General features: G+C 47.8%; 1 protein-coding gene across 1 annotated transcript in view; it reads right to left on the bottom strand.

Annotated features, from left to right (window-relative positions):
* The window catches only part of Ptgfrn (prostaglandin F2 receptor inhibitor), a 70,822-nt gene that overhangs the window by 2,898 nt on the left and 45,035 nt on the right, over nucleotides 1-22,889 (bottom strand). Inside the window, exons 5-8 of the mRNA XM_075981785.1 lie at nucleotides 16,730-17,155; nucleotides 12,047-12,466; nucleotides 6,480-6,587; nucleotides 1,586-1,891 (exon numbers count right to left, since the gene is read on the bottom strand). Coding sequence (XP_075837900.1) covers nucleotides 1,586-1,891; nucleotides 6,480-6,587; nucleotides 12,047-12,466; nucleotides 16,730-17,155 — 1,260 coding nt within the window. The remainder of the gene's footprint in view (nucleotides 1-1,585; nucleotides 1,892-6,479; nucleotides 6,588-12,046; nucleotides 12,467-16,729; nucleotides 17,156-22,889) is intronic.

The raw sequence follows: 22,889 nt of genomic DNA, 5'->3' as shown, positions 1-22,889 counted from the left end.
TTTGGCAGGAGATTGATTTTAAAAGTCAGTATAAGGGCACCGCACATTGAGCAGCAGATGCATCCTTAAAGGAAAAAAAAAACCTGAATAAATCAATTCTATGCATCGAATAACTGAAGTGTACTAAGGATGCTATTTTAAGTAACACTATAGTAAATTATCAAGCAAAGTGAATAATCACTCCCTTCCTTGTTTGATAAATCTGGGTTTTCATATGGAGTTACTTCAAGCGGGGTTTAGATGCAAATGAGGCAGAGATGACAGGAGTTTAGATCCCACCCCAGGAGCGCCATCTTCCCTCCCAGCAAGCTCCAGCATTTTGTGTAGATGCTGCCTCCACTCAGGTCCTTAATGTTTGGAACGATCTAATTTTCATAACAGCCCCATGGGAGACTAATGTCACCATTTTTTTCAGGATGTGGACCAGAAAGTATTGTGGTACTCTGTCCTCCCGGTAGGGCATGGCTGTCTCCTTCTTCAAGTCAGACTGGCTCTGCTTACCTTCTATTAGACAGGTTTACTAACGCTCCCCTTTTGGGGAGAGTGGAGGAGCGGCTCATGAGGCCCTCTACTCCAATATAGAAGTGGCTGGTAATTACTGGTGTGTGTGTGGTGGGGACGGGACATGATTCTTCTTCAGTGGTACAGCTTGCTGCCCATACTCCTGTAACACTAATAAAGTCACGGAGTCACCAAACGGACTTGGGTGACACTGTTTCTTTGCTTAGTCATTGCTTTCGTCAACGGTGACTAGAAGTGGACTTCCCAGGAAAGGTCACTCAACAGAAAGACTCAGTGAGCTGGAGGAGTTGGAGTGGGAAGGCCCCTCTCCTCAAACCGATTGCTGCTAGGGAAACCCACTCTTGGTCCAGGCTTCTCCTGGCCCTCGGAGCATCTGGAATCAATTCTCTCCAGGGAGTTGTTCCAAATGGCGTAACTTTCTGAACCTTTCACAGGGCAGACACGTTTCTTGGGAATAAAGGGACAAGTGTCCAGCTCTGAGGTGCTCAAGGGGCAGAGATCTGATTGGTCTGGTTGGCCCGGTTGGGGTGGAGTTGGTATGGGTCAGAAAAGCTAAGAGACACTCTCCCATCTTGGGGTTCCAAGAGGTCCCCACTCTGCGCTAGTGGCTCTGGGGGAGCCTTTCTTTTTCTAGAAGTAAAACAATATGTGATGGGAGGCTCAAGTGGAAAGATCAGGAGTTCGAGGCCAGTCCTGGGCTAGACAGTGAATTTGAGCCACAGGAGATCACATCTCCAAAAGGAAAAGCAGCAGGTGGGCAAGAGTAGGCAGTCTTTAACCTACGCCTCCCCTGGAGGCCTCTCCGCCCCCACATGGCAGAGGCCATGCCAACCTTAGGAGACAGTGAAGCAGGTTTCCACAGACCACTGAAGGCCAAGGCTCCCACAATCCTTTCCCAGGGGTGTCACCAGGCCCGGACTGCAAAGCTTGCAACAAGCAAAACTGCTTTGGCCCAAGCAAGGCCCTAGATGAAAAACAAGCTGCACCAAACTATGGAAACCTGGATTCTATGAGCCGTAACGAAACGCAAGAAGGAGATAATTCAGCCGGCGACAGAGCTCACCGTCCATCTTCACAGTTATAAAGATAGGCCTGGAGTGGATCTCGGCCTCCCTCTGCCAGGAACCTGTTGGAGACCTCACCCATGGAGTCACAGAGCAGTAGTAGTTGCCAAAGTCCTGGTCCTCAGAGCCATGCACTTGCAGCAAGAATTCCAGCACGCTCACTCGCTCCAGGCTGAGAGTACTCTTCCAGTCCCTCTGGCCTGTAGTCACGACTCCCTTCCGGTCTAGGGAGGACAGAAGGACTGGAGCTTTGTCCAAACCAAAGGAGTGTACAGCAAACCAGGATACGTCGAAGGCCATGTCGTCTGTGGGTCGCCAAACAAAGCACGGAGGTCAGAGTGTGAGCAGAAGTGATGGACACACTCCCCATGCCTGTGACCCTTATTCCAGGCTGGGTCTGTTCTACACGAAGCCTCAGGCAGCCTGTGATGACGAACTGTCACAGTCACCCCTGTGGCAAGGCCACAAAGCCACAGGAAGTAGTGTGTGAACCTGTGACAAAGTGTCCAACCTGACCACCACCATAAGGAACCACAGGAAGAAGAGCAAGGGTCACTTTGCCCCCACGGACAGACAGAGTCTAGGCATGATGTGCAGGGTCCCTGGGCACTTCAAGGAGAAGAACCGGAGACTGGAAAGACCGTAGGGTTGAAAGAACAAATTGTACATTTAAAACAAAATGTACCCAACTTAAAGCTGTAGACAATTTGAATTGGATTGTTCACTTTATTTTCTCCCCTCCTTCTTCTTCTCCTTGCAGAAGTGTTTAAGCTCAGAACAAGAGGGGAAAAAAAAATCAGGCTGAGAAAATTGAACAGAGTTAATAGTCCCCGAGAGTAGAGCTGGTGGATCAACTGAGACTCTCACAGCCCCAGTGAACTAAGAGGGGGGTGGCACAGAGAATGTGGAAACTGAGGCCGCATGCTAACCCAGACCCCCCTTGACAGTGCCAACCAACACCAGCTGTTGAGCTGAGAAATCTATCCAGAGGGCATGTGAGGACTGTGGGCCATACACACAATTACATCTTCAATCTGCTTGACAAAATTCCTTTTTTAAACAAACAAACAAAACAAAAACCAAAAAACCCACTGAGTATTGAACCCAGAGCTGTGCTGGGCAAACACTCTGCTGGCAAACTATACTACACCCCTGGCCCGGGATTTTTTTTTTTAATTTATCTATTTATTATGTATACAACACTCTGCCTTGATGTATGCCCGCACGCCAGAGGAGGGCACCAGATCTCAGTACAGATGGTTGTGAACCACCATGTGGTTGCTGGGTATTGAACTCAGGACCTCTGGAAGAGCAGTGGTTCTTTACCTCTGAGCCATCTCTCCAGCCCCGACCAGGGACTTTTTATGTCAGTTTTCACTGAACAACAACAAAAACTAACACTCATCCATTCAGTGAAAGTGTACCAATAATGTTGGAAAACACATCATAAGGCAGACAAAGTTATCCAGACCCATGTAAGACAGAATGGGCAGAACCAAGAGCAGGGGTTTCCTAACATGTCCAAATGGCGACTCCTCAGCTCACTACGGAGGCAGATCATCCCTCCCCCACCATGTATACTTCAGCACAAACAGTTCGCAGTGTGGAAGTCTCTGAGACCAGCTTGGCAGGATTGGGGTGAATGTTGCGATTTCCACTCAGTGCCAAGGGCACAGTGGGCTTTCCTACCCATGGAAACTCTGCTGCCATGCGTAAGCCTAGAGTGGTTACTAAGACAAGGCTAGAGATCTTCCCATTACTTCATTCCCCACTGTGTACCATAGGATGGCAGGGAGAGCTAACCTGGGCTAGAACCCAGTACCTACTGGCCACATGACCTGAACAAGCCATGTTAGTTCACTGCAACTTAGATTCTTCATCTGTAAAGTGCAATGGATAGGGGTCTGGAAAGATAACTCAGCAGTTAAGAGCACTTACTGCTCTTGTAGAGGACCCAGGTTCAGTTTCCAACACCTAGGTCAGGTGGCTCACAACTGTTTGTCACTTTAACTCCAAGGGGATTTGATACTCTCTTCTGGCCTCCATAGACAGACAGATATACACGCACACACACACACACACACACACACACTTGTGTACAGACATACATATAAAAAATAAATTTAAAAAATTGCTACTAACAGCATGGGCAAATACTGCAAAACCACGCCTGGACCACAGTGAGTGCTTTCTGAAGTGAGGGCCCTCATCGCCATATGTGGCCAGACAAGTAGATGCCGCTAGCCGGAAGGGCCTGGGCTGTCTAACTCTTGTCAAGGCTGTGGGTCCCTCAAGTGGACAGCTGCCGTGCTGAGTCACCTCTTCTCACCGCACACACTGGTGCAGGTACTAGACGCCGACACTCTTGAATTGTACCTCTCTAGAGCCACCTTATTTGCTAGAAAGGCCTCACAGAGGCTCCAAGCCACCATTAACTCCAGCCACTCAGCCTCTGGACGATGATTGAGCACCAAGGATATGAAAACCTAGCTCCTTGAAGACCCTCAGCTCCAAGTATCATTAGCTCAGTTGCTGGGGCTCACAGCACACTCTGGAGAAACCCCCCATGACTCACACTGGCCTCAGTTTTGCTTCAGAGTCTGACCATGGCGCCACCCACGCTTGGCTGCTCCTGGCTGCCCTGCCGTAGGGTACAGGAGTGCCTTGGCTCTTTGCCCACTTATGCAACTTTCCCACAGAGATTTTCCTCTCAGAGCCCATAGCATGAATGAAAAAAAGGGGAAAAAAAGAAAAAAAGAAATTACAATTTGTGTTTAATTATTCAGAATCTTCCACCCACACAGACCAAGAGCGCAAAGTTCTGGAACAGCTTGGAACAGCTACCTATAGCTTTTGCAATTACACTGGAGAAATGAGCATTTCGTGAAAGGCACAACCAGCGACCTATTAATTAGCTGAGAAGGAACATTTGGGGGGGGGGGATTTCTGAATATACCATAGACGAGCTCTAAAACTAAAACAGCATTGCTCTATGCAAACTTTTAAAGGGGTTTTGCTGGCCTTTCCCGGGCAATCTTTTCTACCTTTGCCTTCATTTCTGCTTCCACAGGTACCTTTGTGTCTTCCCACTCCCCGGCTTCAGCACAGCAGTGGCTGCCCACTTGCTCAGAGCCCAGTCTCCTCAGGCTTCACCCCCAGGAAGAAGCACAGCAGCTCTGGGTGTGCATGGGTGTGTGGTGGGGATGGGAGGGATCTTTCTTTCCCTCTCCTTCTACACACTCCTTTCTCCCACCTCTAAAGCTTATCAACACTGGAGAGCAAACACTGGTACCGTCAGGAAACCATGCCTGCAGGTCAGATGGAGCCTACCTTGTCCTGATGAATAATTTCCTGCTCCTCAGTTACGCTTCTTTGCTCGTATTGCCCCCCCCCCCCCACTGCTGCTGGCCTGTGTCTGAGGCAGAGCTGAGCTGCTGTGACTATCTGACCCGCAGAGACAAAACTACTTCCTACTGGGTCCTTCCTAGGAAGCCTATGCAGATCACGAGCTGGTAGCCACCTGAACGTTTGAACAGTAGTCCTGAAGGAGCCAGCATTCATCCTGACGGTGGTGGCTGCCCAGCCGATGACCTCCAGATACTGGTGAGCCCTGCATGGGCCACCATCCCTGTGTATCAGCCCTACCCCTTCAGAGAACAAAACCTGCCTGCCTGCCCCCTTCCATACCTCCAAGGGTATACACACAGAAACACACGAGAACTCAGACAATTTGACTGCTCTAAAGCGCATGACTTTGTTAGGAATGGGGTGGAGCGAGACAGTGTCGGGGTCACATCGGGTGTAAGGGATAAAGGCAGGCCTCGGCAAGCTAGGCTCAGCACAGAACCTTTGAGAAAGGGTAAAGCTGGGCACAGTTGTGCTCAGCAACACGGCCAACACCCTAGTGCCTTTAATACTGCTTCAAAACCAGAAGAACCTAAGCAAGGGACGTCGCCTGACTGATGAATGCACCAAGCAGAAACTGTCTGAGGGATGGGCCCACAGTTCTGAGGCATCTGTTGACAAGGTTAGTCTTTTCTTTCAAGAGGTTCGTGGAGCTGGGAACGTTGCGCAAGATTCCATCTCCAGTACGATGGGAGAAGGAGCATTACAAAGCTACCCTACAAGTCCTAAATGCTGTTATTTTTCCTTTGGTCTGTATTTCTTCATGGGTGTCCTTAACTAGGCTCTCTGGGGCAGGCCTTGAACACGTTCACTGCCCTGTTCCCAGCATCTACAGCTGCTCTTGTGTACGGAAGGCGCTCCGAAACAATGAATGAATGATATATAGGAGGAGGAGGGCCCTGTGAGCCGGTCTCTAACCAGGCCACAGCAAACCAGGAAGAGATCTACTGATTGCCCCCCAAAGTGTTTTCAAACCTCACAGCAGGTACAAGGCCTCACAGAACCAAGCCAGTGGGTCCTGGCTAGTCTTTGTCATCTTGACACAGCTAGAGTTATCTGAGAGGAGGGAACCCCTACTGAGAAAATGCCTCCATAAGATACAGCTGTGAGGCATTTTCTTAATTAGTGATTGATGGGGGAAGGCCCAGTCTGCTGGGGGTGGTGCCACCCCTAGGCTCTATAAGAAAGCAGGCTGAGCAAGCCATGAGGAACAAGCCAGTAAGCAGCACCCCTCCCTGGTTTCTGCTCTGTGTGAAGTCCCGCCCTGCCTTCCTTCCATGAGAAACTACAATGTGGAAGTGTAAGCCAAATAAACCCTTTCCTCCCCAACTTGCTTTTGGGTCATGGTGTTTCCTATCCACCTAAGAAAGACATGTAGAGATCAATAGACAGTCCAAACCCTCGTCCCTACACCTGAGAGACAGTGAGAATGACAAGACAAACATTCACCAAAAGCCACTGGAGGAGGGGGAAGAATGAGGGAGGTACCTGGATCCAGCACGGCTCCTTCCAGAGTGACAATACAGAAGAGCTGGATGAGCTCTCCCCGGGTGACTGATGGCGTGTCCGAATGCACAGAGACATTAAATATGGGACCTGGAAGAGAGTGGCGTTTAAGTGGCATTAGTCTCTTTCACACAAGTTCAAATTCCATTCCTGAAGTTCCAATAGCATCTAAACGTGGTTCGCTTTCCTGGGAACTGGTTTGGGGAAATCGTAAAGCAGGTATTCGAAGATCTCCTTTCTCTATCCAGAGACACTTGCATTGGGCACACCTAACTGAACTCGGTCTGGACAAATCTGAACTGACCTTCTCTGCCTGATGACCACAGCTTCCTTTGGTGGGATACACTCACCTCCCAGCTGGGAAGCTTAGGTGGGTTCCAGGTTCAGTGCAGTCCAAACTGGTCAGGGAGGGTGAGAGACCAGAGGGTCAGGGGTCAGGGACCCAACTCTTTTGGTCCCAGTTGGGTTACTGGTCTTAGCATGTTCTGCAGTACTGATGGGGACAAAGACCCCCAGAGTTAAAGGGCTGAAACCCAGTTAGGAGACAGACCAGTCCCCAACAATGACAATGTTTACATAAAATATAGGGAGGGGCACTGAGAGAATGCTAGAATTTTAAGAGAAACAGACAGCGTGGAGCGTCCTAGAAGTCCAACCAAGTTGGGGTAGGCAGGGTGCATATACTTCTGGGTCAACTTTGCTGCAAAACTAAAACTATATCTCAGCCTCCACTGAGAGAGGCTTTGTCTCACCCCTCCCCACAAGAATACAGCGGCCTAATGATTACTTTGAACCCATCTCTGATTCCTCTTAGATTACGGGCATTTCATAGCTCAAGTCAAATTGATCCCAACAGCTTAACGCTTAACTTTATTATTCCACCTTCTAAAATCTAGGAATAAGAAAAACTGAAAGAATGTTCTAGAATATCAGTGCTGTGGGACCCTATTTGGATTTTCAGCAGAGCATAGACAGACGGCCTGGGAAGCTAAGGTAGAGCTTACTTGAGGAATAGGGACATTACTGTTTCCTTCTTCAGATTACTGGAAAGGAAAATGGACCCCAAAGTGTGTTTTAAAGCATCCATAAAATCCCTACTAGCTCGGGAGAGTGTATGAAAGGTCATGCCGCCATGAGGCAATGAGCTGAAATGACTCTGGCTGGATTTTCACTTCAGTTTGATGATTAATAAGAAGTCATGAAATTGCTTTCCTAGCACTAAGGATATGAATAATCTGTGTAGTCCCAGGAGAAGGGTAAAGAAAGGGTGGATACAGAGATAGGTGTGTTAGGGAGACCCAGGGACTAAACTCCAGAGGGGCTGAGAACATGGCAGGACAGAAGGCCCAGGGGACATCATCTCCTCCAGATGCCTCAGCTCTGGCCCCGATCTGCCCCCACTCCACCCATGGCTGTGTGGAGTTCAGGGCCAGCCTTACTGCTCTGAACTGGTTACGTGAAAATGACTGAAAACGTTTCTGTTGATTCAGGGTGGCAGTGGCCGTGGTGAACAAGGAGGTTATACTTTTCCCGTAGATTAGAAACTTGATTGTAATAAACCACTCTGCTAAGGGCTTTCTTTGAAAGTATTCAGGCCCCTTCTAAGAAAACCCCAAGTGACCAAACACTGAAATGCTCAATTGATTTATGTATTTTTCTTATTTGAAACAATGAAGACTTACCTAATTTGAACAAATGTCACTTTTCTTTATATTTCCAAAGAAAACCCCAAATGCCTTCTGGGTCACAAGTCATAACTCCCATTCCCCTACTGGTGGCTGCCGTGGGAACCAAGAAAGGGCTTGTGAGAGGGTCTGTGCTCTGTCTCACAATGCAGACACGGCTGGGGAAGAAGGCCTTCATTGTGGCAAACAACTCAGGAGTGGATTTCCTTCTGATGAAATCAATAGCTCGATGTTAATATGGTCATTATCCCGGAATAGTGGGGTATTTCGAAATATTTTTATTATGGTCAGTTTTTGTGGCAATGCTGTTTTGTGAGGGAATTTGTCTAGCTAACTCTGCAGACCACAGACTATGACTTGAGAATTCAGTGAGCAGCCAGAGTCGCTAGGGGTCCCTGGATTCCCAGTCAGCTAAGCGTATAGGGACCACTAAAATTTTAAATACAAACGATGACACAACCACGGTCCATCCCCACCAGAAAAAGGCCTGAAGGGCAGCATCTCTGTGCAAGCAAACACTGCAACCCATCCGCTCCTCCAGCCGTGGGGTCATGGCTAAGTGATGCTCCTCTCTGCAGCCCCTGGGCCAGTGTCTACATAGCACTTATTGGAACAGGACAAATGATCATCTTACACTAAAGAGGAAGGAAGTGGGTCATAGAATTTTATCTACAGCCAAGCTTTCCAAGTCATGAAGATAACACCAGAGGAAAGTTCTAGAAAGATGAACAACCTAAATTAGTGTTTCGTAGGGCAGGGTGAGAGTCGGGGTGTGATTGCTCTACTTTCTGTAATATGGATCTATTTTAAATTTTTAATCATTATTTTTATCCTAAGTGTATGCCCGTTTTGCCTGTGTGTACCTCTGAGTACCACATGTGTTATTCCCATGGAGGCCAGAAAAGGGCGTCAGATCCCCTGGGACTGGAGTTATATATATGCACACAGTTGTGAACTGCAATGTGGGCACTAGGAATTGATCCCAGGTCTTCAGGAAGAGTGCCCAGGGCTCTTAACTTCTTAGCGCTTTCCCTCTATTTACACATGTCTATACTAAAAAGAAAAAAAAAATCACTACTCTTTTAAAAGAATAATGCCCGCATCATCAGGCTTAAATCTCACTTCAACCCTGATACCTGGGTCAGTAAGAGCCATGATCTAGTAGATTTCCCCTGGGAAACTCAGACCCCACTAACAAGAGACCAAGGCTGGGGATGGGGTGACAGGATGGTGGAGCCAGGGAGGCCTTCTTTGGCATGGGTCTCAAGGCAGAGCACTGATGGGTGGAAGTGAAGGCTCTTCGTGATCAATTCAGCTGTTTATCTGGGGCTCTAGCATTGGGCTGGTCAAACAGGTGGCAACTTCTAACAATTCCACAGACAATATAGTTTTTAGGCGATCTATTCAACCTGGAAATAAAGAGATTACTAGCTGCTATACTGAGATTTAAAGAATTAAGAGACCCAGTATCGATCCCTAACCCAGAAATATATATGAGGGATTTTATATCTACCTCCTCCACATAAATGAAAGAATGATCAAATAACCAATGTAAAATAAGACAGAATTGACTATAGCAGAGAGTAAGACAGAAACATACAAAAAAGGACAAGATCATGTAATCATCTCAACAAACACAAATATGGGAGGGGTAATCATTTGATAGTGGATACGTGCTTTTTATGACAAAAACTCCCAACAAGGCCAAGTGTGGCGGCGCAGGCCTTCAATCCCAGAACTCCAGAGGCAGAGGCGGGTGGATTCTGATTTACCTATAAACAAATGTGAATGATTTAACAATTTCATTTTTAAAAAGATACATTTTATTTTTTCATTTTTTTGTCTTTTTGGTTTCTTGAGATAGGGTTTCTCTGTGTAACAGCCCTAGCTATCCTGGAACTAGCTCTTGTAGACCAGGCTGGCCTCAAACTCACAGAGATCCGCCTGCCTCTGCCTCTTGAGTGCTGGGATTAAAGGGATGCATGACCACCGCCTGGCTAAAAAGATACATTTTATTTTTAATTATTTGTTTAGGTGTGTGCACATGACTGCAACTACCCAGAAAAGCCAAAAAGGGTATTGGTTCCCTGGAGCTGGAGTTACAGGAGGGTATAGGGTGCTCAACATGGGTGCTGGGAACCACACTAGGGTCCCAGCATAGTCATGTGCTTTTAACCACTGAGCCATCTCTCTGCCCCCAATAATAATAATCTAATAAAGCATCTTGCATTTGTTATATTGATTCAGTTAATAACAGATTTTTTTTGTAAATGAGTATAAATGCATACATTCAAAAATTCCTAACTAAAACACAAAACGAAGCAAAACAAAAAACCCAAAACCCAAAACTCCCTAACTAGCATGCAGGGTGGACTAGTGAGAACTGTTATTCTAACATTGACAGAAGACAGCTCTTCACAGGGATCATCTAACTGAGACTGGGGATTTGAAGCTTTAAAAGCCATCTTCCTATTGAAAGACATACACACAGAAGGTGTGCCAGGGCCTGGTGAGTCACACATAAGTGTGAAATATTTCCACTTGAGAACATCCACCTTGCAGCCATGCAGTCCAGAAACGTGGGCTTTTCTGCCTTACAACACGATGCTATTCTAGTTGCTAAAGATACATTCATTTCTGAGTAGGTAAATATCACGAATAACTTGTCAACAAACTTGGCAGAGATGCCAATACACAGCCCCACAGCAACTCTGGTGACGCCTATTACAGGAAGTGTATCCAATTCACGACTCAGGGGAGCAGTAAGGCTGAGGGTCATGCCAGGGTAGAAACACTCCTGAGAGGCCGGACCCAGAGCTGTCATCACCACATCCAGTCCTCCAGTTGGAAGCCACACAAAACGAGTGGATTCAGGCTCCCATTCTGAACCATCCACTTCGACAAGCCACATGCTTTTCTCTCCTCTATGCTCCTCAAAGACTGAAGTACCAGTTCTGTTTTTTTAAAAAATAAAACATACATTTCCAAACAACCAAAACAAAAGAAATAAAAACTTGCACATGCGTGTTTAAGACAAACTTATACCAGACGGGGAAGCGGACAGACCCGAACCATCCATCAGCTGATGAGATGATAAGGCGTGGCCTGAACGTGTAACGGACTAGTCGGTCACAAGGATGAAGTGAAGGAAAGCAGGCTACAACATGGGGAACATTTGAAATACCAAGGTGACATATGTGTCGAGAACACAGTGCAGGAAACTCCATATACAGAGAAAGCAGAGTGGTCACTGCAGGGTGGTTAAGGGTCTGAGTTTCATCTGGGTGCCACAGGAATGTTCTATAGTTGTCTCTGGTGACTGCTGGTCATACAATCCTGTGAATGTATGAACAGCCTCAGAGTTATGGACCTGGTAGGGATAAACTAAACGGCATACGACTTCTAGTTCACAAGCTATTTGAAAAGCCAAGGACAAGGGCTTGGGAGACCGCACAATATGTAAGAGTGATCGCTGCCTATAAATGAGGACCCGAGTTCAAACCCAGCACCCATATAAAAAGCCGGGGGAGGCCACATATGCCTGTGACCCCAGCCAGCACTGTGTGTAAGTTGTGGGTGCTGGGGAGACAAGGATCCCTGGCTTTCTCACCATCAGGCCAGCTCCGGGCTCAGTGGGGAAGTGTTTCAGGGGAGGAACGCAGAGTGACAGAGCCAGACCCCGACGCCCTCCTCTGCCTTCCAAGCACACATGTGCACATAAACCACACACATATATCACATACGCACACCACTCACACATACCCAAAGACAAACAAACAAATAAAAGGGCCCTCGATTAAAATATTAGGCTTGTCTCTCTCCCAGCTCAATCTGTGGCGTCATAGAGTTCAGTTTTTTGCTCACCTGAGGTTTGGAAGTCAATCTCAATGGGATTGGAGAGACTAGTCGCTGCTTCTCGCCACAAGCTACCCCCAACAGGAGACCAGGCTGTCACCATGCAGCGGTACAGCCCTGCGTCAGACACCTGAGTTTGGTACATTCGGTATCGAAACTCATCCTCTTGAACCTTCTCTAACACAACGCCGTCCACCCGCGATGCATCAGTCCAGTTCTCCAGCTTCACCACAGAGTCCTGGTCCAGGGAGATGATGTACTTGGTTTCATTGGGACTGGAGAGGTCCCCAACAGGCTTCTCAGCCGTGATGAGCACTGAGTAGCGTGGCGACTTAATATTCTTGGAAGACACTTTGCAAGTCATCTCAAACGTATTCCCTGCGGCAAAGAAGGGCTTTGGCTGCCGTGCCTTCACCACGAGCACAGAATCTGGAGTGAAGAATCAGAGGGAGGTCATTTCCGAGAGATTTGGTTAAAATGGATATACATCTAAAAAAGGAAAAAGGAGAATCAAAGCATCCAGGAATGAGGGACTTCTTTTGCATTTTGCCACACGATAACACTAAGGAAAATGCGGAAACTCCAAAAGAAAATAAAGTGTCTGTCTGTGAACAGGCTGGAAACCACCACGGGGAAGCCACAAGCTATCTGAGGCGCAATGGACAGGGAACGTGTGGACTGGAGAATCAGATCCTTGAGATGTTTCGTCGAGAGAACTCAGAGCTAACAGGCTCTCAAGATTCACCGAGTTAGGGGAAGATAGGTTAAGCTAGCCACACCACAGCCTCTCTGCTGGGTGTTAGCCTGTATAGCAGCATGTGCCAGCCTGGCTTTTCTCTGCCTGACCCTACGTCACTAAATGCAATTGCGTCTGCAGATGCGACTGACTCCACCTGATTTACACTCCAGAGATGAGGATTTAAAACTGCAGCCAATGTCTACGGCGACAGTACCAGTGGGTCTGCATCTTCTTATGGCTTCTCTGTCAAACATTAATCCCTAAGCACGTACACATTAGGTTTCCTCAGTCACACTGGCACAAAGCCAGGCATGAGGAAGTTACTCAAATAGCTACTAAAAGATGAAACGAATCATGCCTATTCCTTTAAAAACAAACAAACAACAAAAACTTGTTTTTGGATTTTTTTTGTTGTTTGTTATTTGTTATTTTTTGAGACCTTGTGTAACCTTGGCTGTCCTTGAACTCACTCTGTAGACAAGGCTGGCCTCAAACTCAGAGATTTACCTGCCTCTGCCCCCAAGTGCTGGAATTCAAGGCGTTTGCCACACTCTTAAAAAAAAAAGAGTCTTTTAAAAAAAATTATTATTGTTTTAAATTGAGCTATATATTTTTTTCCCATTCCCCTAGGGAGAAGGGGCTGAGAAAAGTCTTTTAATACAATAATTAATCCAAAAGTCTATCAAGTTAAGAATTTGATAGGGAGCAAACCTATCATCACAACATATGTGCTAGGCTGTCTTCAGAGAGATGATTTCAGAGGTACCACTGGCCAGGCACATTCAGTCTTGCTTCTCCTGTGAGTTTGCTTATCCACTCATGAATCAGACATAATTCATATCATATCATATCATATCATATCATATCATATCATATCATAGGCTCTGGTGATGAAACAGTAACCCTTCTCTTAAAGCACTAGTAGAGGAAGACAAGCAGATAAAACAGTGTGACTAGGTGGTAAAAATGTAAGAACAACTACAGAGGAAAAACAGACAAAAAAAATAGACAAAGTGGAGGGCTAGATATGGGGAAAGGGAGTAGAGTTACAGACAGAGTACCCCAGGAAGGTCCCATTAAGAAGGCGACATTTGACTAAGCACCTGAGGGAGGTGGGAAAGCTTGCCAGGTGGTGAGGGGAACCATGGAAAGAACAAAGGAGCTAACCAAGTAGAGTGGGCAGTGGAGAGAGCTATGGGGGAAGCTGATCGGTCTATATAGGACACTCAAGGCCACTGAGGGGTCTCTGAGATAGGGAACCTGTGAGAGTTCAGGGTGGAAGAATTTCATGATCTGATTGGATGATGCTAAGGGTGTGATTATTATTATTGTTATTATTATTTTATTATTAGTCTTGAAACAGGTTTCTCTCTGTAGCTCTGGCTGTCTGGAACTGGCCTTGAACTCAAGAGATCCACCTGCCTCTGCCTCCCAAGCGCTGGGATTAAAGGCGCGCGTGCCACCACCACCCAGGTTAAAGTGTTATTAAGGGTGGATGCAATGAGACCGGAGAGGAGGCGGTGATGTAAATACAGTGAGAGATAGCAGTGGCTCCTGAAAAGTGGAGTGTGAGGGGCCATTGGACTAAGCCAGGGTCCAGAATGAGGAGTCAGAACAGGGCACAGCGGTGGCTGTAATCCTGGCATGTAGGAGGTAGAGACAGGAGTATCAGGAGTTCAAAATCCTCTTTGACTACATAGTGAGTTTGAGGAGGACTGGGCTACACGAGACCTTGCCTCTAAAAAAAAAGGGCCACAAGTCAATCAAACAACAACCAAAAAGGGAATGTTAGGGGCGGGTATGACTAGCTTGCATAAGGCTTGTAAGGTCCTGGGTTTAATCCCTAGCACATTAAAGAGAACAAAGCAAAGCAAAATAAAGCGAATGCAGAATCAGAAGGGAAGGCTCAGGTCGGCAACTAAAGATGGAGGAAGACAGGTTGCAGAGGCCAGAGGTTCCGTTTTGGACACAAGTCAACACGGAGTCTGGAGTTCCAGAACATGCTGGGATAAACATGCAGAACTGGGAGTCAGTCGCTGGCAGTGGGGTGAGAAGACATCGCTAAGGAAGGTAAACAGGAATTCAGGGACTCTGTCCTGATGTTATGTCCTGCATGGGAACCGGGAGAATGGAAGGAAGCAGCAAAGGAGGAAACTGACAACAGGCTTCTGCAGTGCGTTGATGTCTGGCAGCCTTAGTACGTGCAGTGAGGGGGAAAGTAGGTACCAAAGAGATGGAGGAGAAACTACAGATATTAAATATAGTTCAATCAAATCCTCTGCTACCAAAGGACAGAGTGGTGGGCAAGGGTTGTAAGACACTGAAAGATGAAGGAAGAAGATAGACCAAAATTAGTTTCCCTAACAGCACTCTTAACAGGCTGGTGGGAAAGGACCAGAGGAGAGAGACTATGGAAGGCACAAGAGAGAGGGCCATGGGCCTGAGCTCTGAGGGGCTGGCTTTTGCTAAGACATAAGGGTGAGTAACAGGTTCAATGCTGAGCCCGGCAAACGGAAGTTCTCCTTTGACTGTCTTTTTATAGGGGATGGAGAAGCAAGGCCAGAAGCTGATGGAGGCTGGGGGAGGATGTTTGCAGAGAGAGCAGGTGGCGTGCAATTATCACTTAGGAGAGTGGGGAAGTAAACACATGAAGGAAACCAGGATGGCTCTCAGTGTTGAGAGCCCACGTGACAGAAGGGATCGGAGATTTAAAGTGAGGCCAGACCACTGTTGGAATGTTTTTTTCCTTCAATTGCATCTAGCTCTGCATAAGCAGCCAAGGAGATAGCAAAGCTGGCTTTGAATCGGGCTGTGTTTTAAGCAGAATATAGGGTAGACCAAGCCAGTGGCAAGAGATGCAAAGGAGGGACGTGGTTGGGAACTTAGGCTAGGTATCACCAGGTGATCATATAATTTCCTTACCCCTTGGCCCTGGACACATACCAGAGTGGGCTATGTTGGACTTCCTGGTAAGAGAGAAGTGAAGACCCAGTAAGGAGGAAAGACAATGGCAGATGGCAGGATTAACAGACTGAAGCACTCAAGGGAATGATCTAGAAAAAGTGTGCATGCAGAATCGGGAATGTGAAACTCAGCGATGGAGGGGTTGGGTTTCAGCTATCAGAAGTAGGCTAGCTAGTCTGATGTACAGAATAGGGAATGAAGGACCAAAAAGCAGAGGATGCTACACTTAGAGGAAGACAGGGGACTGAGAATGAAAGCCTTGCCTACACCAGGGTTCCCCATGGTGGCTACTCTAGAGGATTCAAAAATCAGCATTCGGACCGCACACACTGCAGGACCAATTCGAATATAATCTCTACTGAAATCTTTGCTTCTAAAAGCTCCCAGGATGACTTCAACAAAGCAAGCCAGACAGGAGTAGTAACAGTGGCCATGAAAGCAAGGCTGGCATCTCCAACAAATGAGCAGAAGATCCAGGAGTCAATCAAGTTAGTGATGGGAGGAGACATAAGGAAGAGGGAAGAGGAAGCAGTATGGCTCTGGGCAAGGAGAAGTGGAGGGGACCTCTGGGGCTCAAAGGAAATGGTAGAAAAAGCACTGGGGAACAAGGAGGGTACCTGACTCCTTTGAAGAAATGTGGGAAGCAAACACTACCACTTAGGAGGGTTCCTGGGACAACTGTTCTCAGACAGGGGCTTGGCAGCTGAAAAGCAAAAGAAACAACAGGGTGCAGGAAATGCAAGGCTTTGCTAATGAAAGTGAGTGGGAGAAGCCCTTCCCTGTTAGCTTGGGGGCATAGGAGAAGCAGCAGTGAGTCTAAAGGAAGGCAAAGAGAGTCATGGGGTGATAACAGCTCCCTAGATTACAGCTTCCTAGAGCGTGGAATTCTAGTAGGAGTGGGGGGGGGGGGTGACAGTAACTGAAACAGATGCAGACAGAAGACTTAAGAAACAAACAAAGCCCAACAATGACCAGCATGAAGTTCCTACCTTCTGAGGCCCAGAATATGTTGACGGGCTTGGAGAAGACGTCCTTACTCTTTACCCAGCTGTTGTTTCTCTGCCTGGTCCAGGCAGACACAACACAATAATAACTGCCCCTGTCTTCCTCTGTAGTCCTTTGGATCCGGAAACTGAATGTGTCTGTGTGCTCCTTAGAAAAAATAAACTCTCCACTCTGGGCCCGCTGCTTGCTCCTCTCTCCGTATCTGAGAGTCCAGTCCCCGTCCATGACTGCAAGAAGCTCACTGGCCACCACGTCGTCACTGCGACGGTTCATTTTGTAGTACCATGACACGGTAAGTCGGACACCGGCCTCCACGCGCTTCGTGTCCACCACCCGGCATTGCAGTTCTGTGGGGTCGTCTGAAAACCCAGGGACCTTCGAAGCGTTCAGGTAGACTTGGTATTCTGGTTCTGAGGAGGGAGAGAGAGAAAACACGGCAACGTAAGAACTGGCAAAAGGAACAAGCCAAGGACCGCTCAGATTGTAGCAAACTGTCCATCCTGCCAACCTCTTTTGTTTTTAAAGATTTATTAATTATTATGTATATAATATTCTGCCTCCATGCATGCCCACATGCCAGAGGAGGGCGCCAGACCTCATTACAGATGGTTGTGAGCCACCGTGTGGTTGCTGGGAATTGAACTCAGGACCTCTGGAAGAGCAGCCAGTGCTCTTAACCACTGAGCTGTCTCTCCAGCCCCCATCCTGCCAACTTCTGACACAGAGATCAAGTCTTTGTGTTGGGTAGCAAAGACCCTATAAGAGCATTTCTCGAAACTTGTAAATCACTTCTTCCTGTATCTGCTTTAAGAAAACAGCCACGGTGGTTGGAGAGATGGTTCAGAGGTTAAGAACACTGGCTGCTCTTGCAGAGGACCTGGGTTCAATTCCTCAAACCCACACTGCAATCACAACCATCTGTAACTCCAGTTCCAGGGGATCCAATCCCCTCTTACAGGCTTTGAGGACACGATACACATGTGGTACACAGACATACATACAGGTAAACACCAACACACATTAAAAAATAAGACTAAATTTAAAAATAGAAAGAAAATGCCCAAGGCCAGAAGCCAAATGTCCTGGGTCAGAATCCCCACTTTTGCATAGGATAAGGGAAGCTAACAGGTGCTCCAGGAAGTTGGGGTCTTTGAGATGGATCTCAGAAACTTAGTGTCCACATCCTCTCAAGATTGTCTCTGGGATGCCAAGCAAGCCCCACTTGAAGCTCCCACTGGAACAGCAATGTAAAGTTAACCCAGAGAACAATCTACAGTCTGAGGCCCATTAGGGCTCAGGTTCCTGCCATTCCTGGCTGTGCCCCAAATACAAGGTCTCCAGGTCCCCACACTCATACATATTCTTCTCCTCATTTGCTATTTTCCACTGAATCTGTATTTGGTCAGCCAACACCCCCTGGCTGAAACTCCCCAAAAGGACATTCTTTCCACTGCCACAAATAACTCACCCTGTAACTATGCCAGCCTTGAAACCATCACCTAGCGAACCTGGCCCTGCTGAGTCTGCTTAGTATCAGCCCCAACTTCCCTACCACTTTTCCATGTTTGTGCCATCATGGGCTGCAGGCCTCCTCCACTCTTGCCTCCTTAAAGAACCTGTATTAGAACCCCTTGGCAGCCTTCCTTCCTCTCCAGTTCCCCTCCACAGGCTTCTCATAGAGAAGCTGACGCCCTTGTGGTACAGCATTGTATGGGATGTTCTGCAAGCCTCAGTGTTCCTGGGAGTGGCACTCTTTCTCTGAGCTCCCATATGTCTTTTCCAGTCTTTGCTTGGGAGTCTCATCTGCAAGACCCTGGAACACAGTAGGGACGCAAGATCTATCCCCTGGATTGGTGGTAAGGTTATTAGAAAAATCTACCTTTTTTTTTTGCTCCAAGCACTTTGCCTTCTATGAGAAAAATCATTCGACTTAAACAGAGCCTCCACTTTCCAGTGCTCTCTTTATCTCCACCGCCTTCAGCAACTTTGTTTTATTTCTTGCTGCTTTTATTTATGACTCACATGGATTATAAACTGCTGAGGTCAAGGGACTGTTCTTTTGTGATTTACACTTCTAATGAAATTTATGACATCATGACTTCTCCAAGAATGATTAACAGTGCTAGGAAATGGAAAGAACTCAAAATCTTGATTCTCTCAAATGTCATCTTCACAAGCATTTAATTGTGAGTAAGACTGGGCTCCACCACAGAGGTAAACCCACAGGGCCCCTGCCTGGCTGTGTGAGCAGCCCTGATGTGCTGGGGATGCTGTGTAAGGAGGTACCAGAGGATGCTGGGACATCAGTGGTGGAGAGGACTGGGGCTGCCTCACTTCACTCCGAGTGGAGCAGCAGTGCAGGGGGTGGGTGGGTGGATAGGCTCTCAGGTTGTCTTCCCACCTTCTGGGAGGGGGGCTACCATGCCAGACATAAGCTTTCCCAGCAGCAGGTGATTGCAGGGTAACCTCCCAGGAACTTGTGAAAGATGCCGTATGCGTAGGACATGCGATGCCCTCAGCATCCCACATTCAATGCTTTAGCCTTTTCTGTTATCTCAACATTCGGTTCAGACTGAAAAGCAGAACAGAACGACCAAGTTCATCTCACGTGGAAATGACAGATTTGAACTGGCTGTGCACACAGCAAGGCGACACAAATATATTGGGTGCCTGCTGTGTACGAGGCAATATATTGACGCTCGGGGGTGAGACCCTCAGACAGTCACTGTAGAGTGGGCAACTGCCATACGAGAGAACACAGGAGCTTGGAGGAAAAGTGTCACTGATGGGGACACCCGGGACACCACAGTGGCAGAAGTATGTGGTAACCGGAGCAATTCAGGTAACATGGAGGGGGCAGGCAAAGGAAGGAAGGCTAGCAAGAGGTTTTAACACAGGTTTCTTGGAAGCTTAGAGCCAGTGAAATAGAAACATGGAACATAGTAACCCTGGACACCGTACTCGATTTGTTGTAGCAGTGGCCACTCTGGCTGCCATTTACAGGGCTCTGTCTACGTTGAGTAAGGGGTGGGTAGCACTTCCTGATGCAACAGCATCAAGCTGGACGCTGCTTCATGAGGCCATGGAGAGCCATGAAGACGGCCTGCGGTGGTGCAGCACCAGGGGGGCAGCAAGCAGACCTCATGTGCTAACTCTGCTTCTCCCACTGACCTGCAGACAGTCTCAACCGATCTCTTAAGTTCTCTGGTGTCTCATCTGTAACAATGCAGACAACGACTATAATACACCTCCCAACACCATTGCAAGGGTTGGGAACTAGAAATACCCACAGACGGGGCTGAGAGATGGCTTGGTAAGTAAAAACACTCATTGTGCAGGATTGGATGACCTCAGTTCAGTCTCTAGAACCAATGTAAAGAACCTGGTGGTACTCATAACCCCAGCACTTCTATGGTAAGATGGAAGGCACAGACAGGGGAATTACCTGGAAGCTCACAGGCTTGCTAGCCTGGAGTACACAACATGGCAGAAACAACAGGAGAGCCTGCCTCAACTGGGTGGAAGAGAAAACTCTAGACAGTTGTCGTCCGACCTCCACACATCCCCTGTGGCATGATTGTGCTTGTACTCCCCCCCCCCCACACACAAATAATAAAACAAAAAAAGGTGCTGGAGTCCACACCAACATATATGAGCACACATACACACACACATTTCACTATTCACAATTCCCATTACACACCCAGAAGGACCTTTAAAAGCCGAGTAACTGCCTCTTGGCTCACAGGTGGAAGATCCTGTCCCAGGGCTTCCTACCTTTCAAGACCAGCATGTCTGGTGCCAGGCTTATAGTTTCTAAGTGCCACTGCTCGACAGGACGATTTTCAGTAAACTAAAGGCTTTGCTGGCCATGACGCTGCCAATTACTGTTACAGGGAATGTGACCAGAGGACAGCTTCCCATGGGCCTGAACCCCAGGCCGACTGAGATGCCCTGCTGCTCCCCTGGGGACTTCTGTCCTCTATCAGATCACGTACCTTTTAGTAATAAACCTCTCTGTCTTTCACGGTTGACTTCCACCCACAGGCACTCCCTTCCAAAGTGACCCCTTTCTAAAGGCTGTTAAAACGGTGATGATGAACGACAGGGAACGCTCATCACGGCACTGTTCGCAGTTCAGGAGAGGGAGCCCACCTGTAAGTGTCAACGGATGGATGGAGAAAGACAGCATAGGAGACATGCGCGTGTGCAGTGCACGCACACACACACACACACACTACGGTACTTTTAGGCTTTTAAAACGGAGGAAATCCTGTCATTGGCAATGACACGGATGAACCTGATAGAGACTGTGTTAATCAAAATAAGAAAGACACAGAAAAACAAATGTCTCAGAGGATCTAAAGAAGTCAAACTCATCGCAGCAAAGAATAAAACAATAATTCTCAGAGGCTGGGGCGGGGAGGGGCAGGCGTTTGTCAAAGGATGTCAAACTTCTGACGGACAGAAGATAAGTTCAGAAAGTCCATTAACAGCAGGGCGGCTGCTCTTAGGAGATTGTCTATAGGTGCTTATAGGTGCTTGACAACTGCTAAGAGAGGGGATCTGAAAGGTTCTTACCACGCAAAGTCAGTGTCATCATCGGAAACAGAGACATTCATTAGGTTAATTTAGCCATTCTGCTCTGCAGACATGGATCAAGTATCATCGCGTACACCATGATTATATACAATGCTAATCCAGATGAGGTAGCGTATAGCTTTAATCTCAGCACTCCAGATGCAAAGGAGAACCACTGTGAGTACCAGGTCATTCAAAGTTAAATGGTGAGCCCTGCTTCAAAAAGAAAGGCAAAACCACATACCCACAGAGACACAGATACACGCATATGTATAATATAGGTTTACAATTTTAGTTAGTCAGCTAGTTAAATTAAAAAGATGATTAAGAAGTGGAAATGATTAACTGACCTTTTAGTGGCCAGAGGGAGAAAGCTCCACCAGGGTACTCCCCCTACCCCCTTTTTTTCTCCTTGGCTACTCCCCAAAACTCACCCACTCAGTGTTTTATAGACTTCACAACCCAACACACAGGTGCGAAGTTGTGTCAGGCACATTGGCTGGGCTCTGCAGAATCCTAAGTTTCACCATGTCACCACGGCTGGAACCCACTCCTAAGAGGTACAGCCAGCTCCCCACTTCCCAGCTTCCCACTGACTGTTCTTAAGAACCACATACCCACCATTCTTTCTCCTGGCCACCCGGGGTTGGAGTGATGTGCCCCATCTCCCGCTTTGCCTCTTTTAGTCTACATACCATGAGAGAGTAAGCCCCATGTGTTCTCCCTCCTTGGTGTCCCTTCCGTTCTTCGCACTCCAAGCCTGATGCATGGCAGTTAAGAGCGAAATCACAGGGAACATCACCCTCACCGTGGCCCTTGCTGCCTCCAGCATGGCCTCCCAGTGGTCCTCTACACTGATACACTGGGCAAGTCATAAACCTCCCGGGCCTCCTTACCCATGCTTGGTTCAGAGCCTGTGCCCTGGCCTGCACTCAAGACCTTCACCATTTGAACCCAACCTGACCCCAGTACCGCCTCCCCTCCATGCTCTGGGCACTCTGCTGCTCCCAGTTTCTGCCATCCTCTCTGTCACACCTTCTTCCTCATCCACTAGGGCACCTGCTCAGCATGCAGTTGAGGAAACAGCTCAACAGATTCTCCTATTCTACTCCCCTCTTCACCCTGAGAGGGAGGGACCTGCCTCCCCTCCTGTGACCCAGGAGATGGGGAGGGGCACAACACAGTAGGGCCGCAGAGCACTCACATCCGGTTATAAGAATCTCACTGGCAGGACAGAAAAATGTCTCCATGGGCTCCGGCGGCTGCTCTCCTACTCCTGGTGAAGTTAGCCTGAGCCCTACTTCCACCACCAACCAGCCTCAGTCCCATCTTCACCACCGCCAGCCTGAGCCCCACCTCCACCACCACCAGCCTCGGATGGAATGCATGGACTACTGGCCTCTTGGCTTGTAAAAGAACAGAGAGCAGGTTTGTTTGAGCTGCCTACCAGCTTTGTGAGTCACTTTCAGATAAAGGCTCTCAGAGAAGACTGGATGCTGCCTATGACATCAGAGTGGCAGGAGTCGGGACGCAGGTTCCCGTGTCGTTTCTGTCTTGTGCATG

This window comes from Microtus pennsylvanicus, chromosome 7 (genome assembly GCF_037038515.1).
Source record: "Microtus pennsylvanicus isolate mMicPen1 chromosome 7, mMicPen1.hap1, whole genome shotgun sequence".
Lineage (NCBI taxonomy): Eukaryota > Metazoa > Chordata > Mammalia > Rodentia > Cricetidae > Microtus > Microtus pennsylvanicus.
The sequence above is the reverse complement of the archived record's forward strand: the minus strand, read 5'-3'. Positions and strand labels throughout refer to the sequence as shown.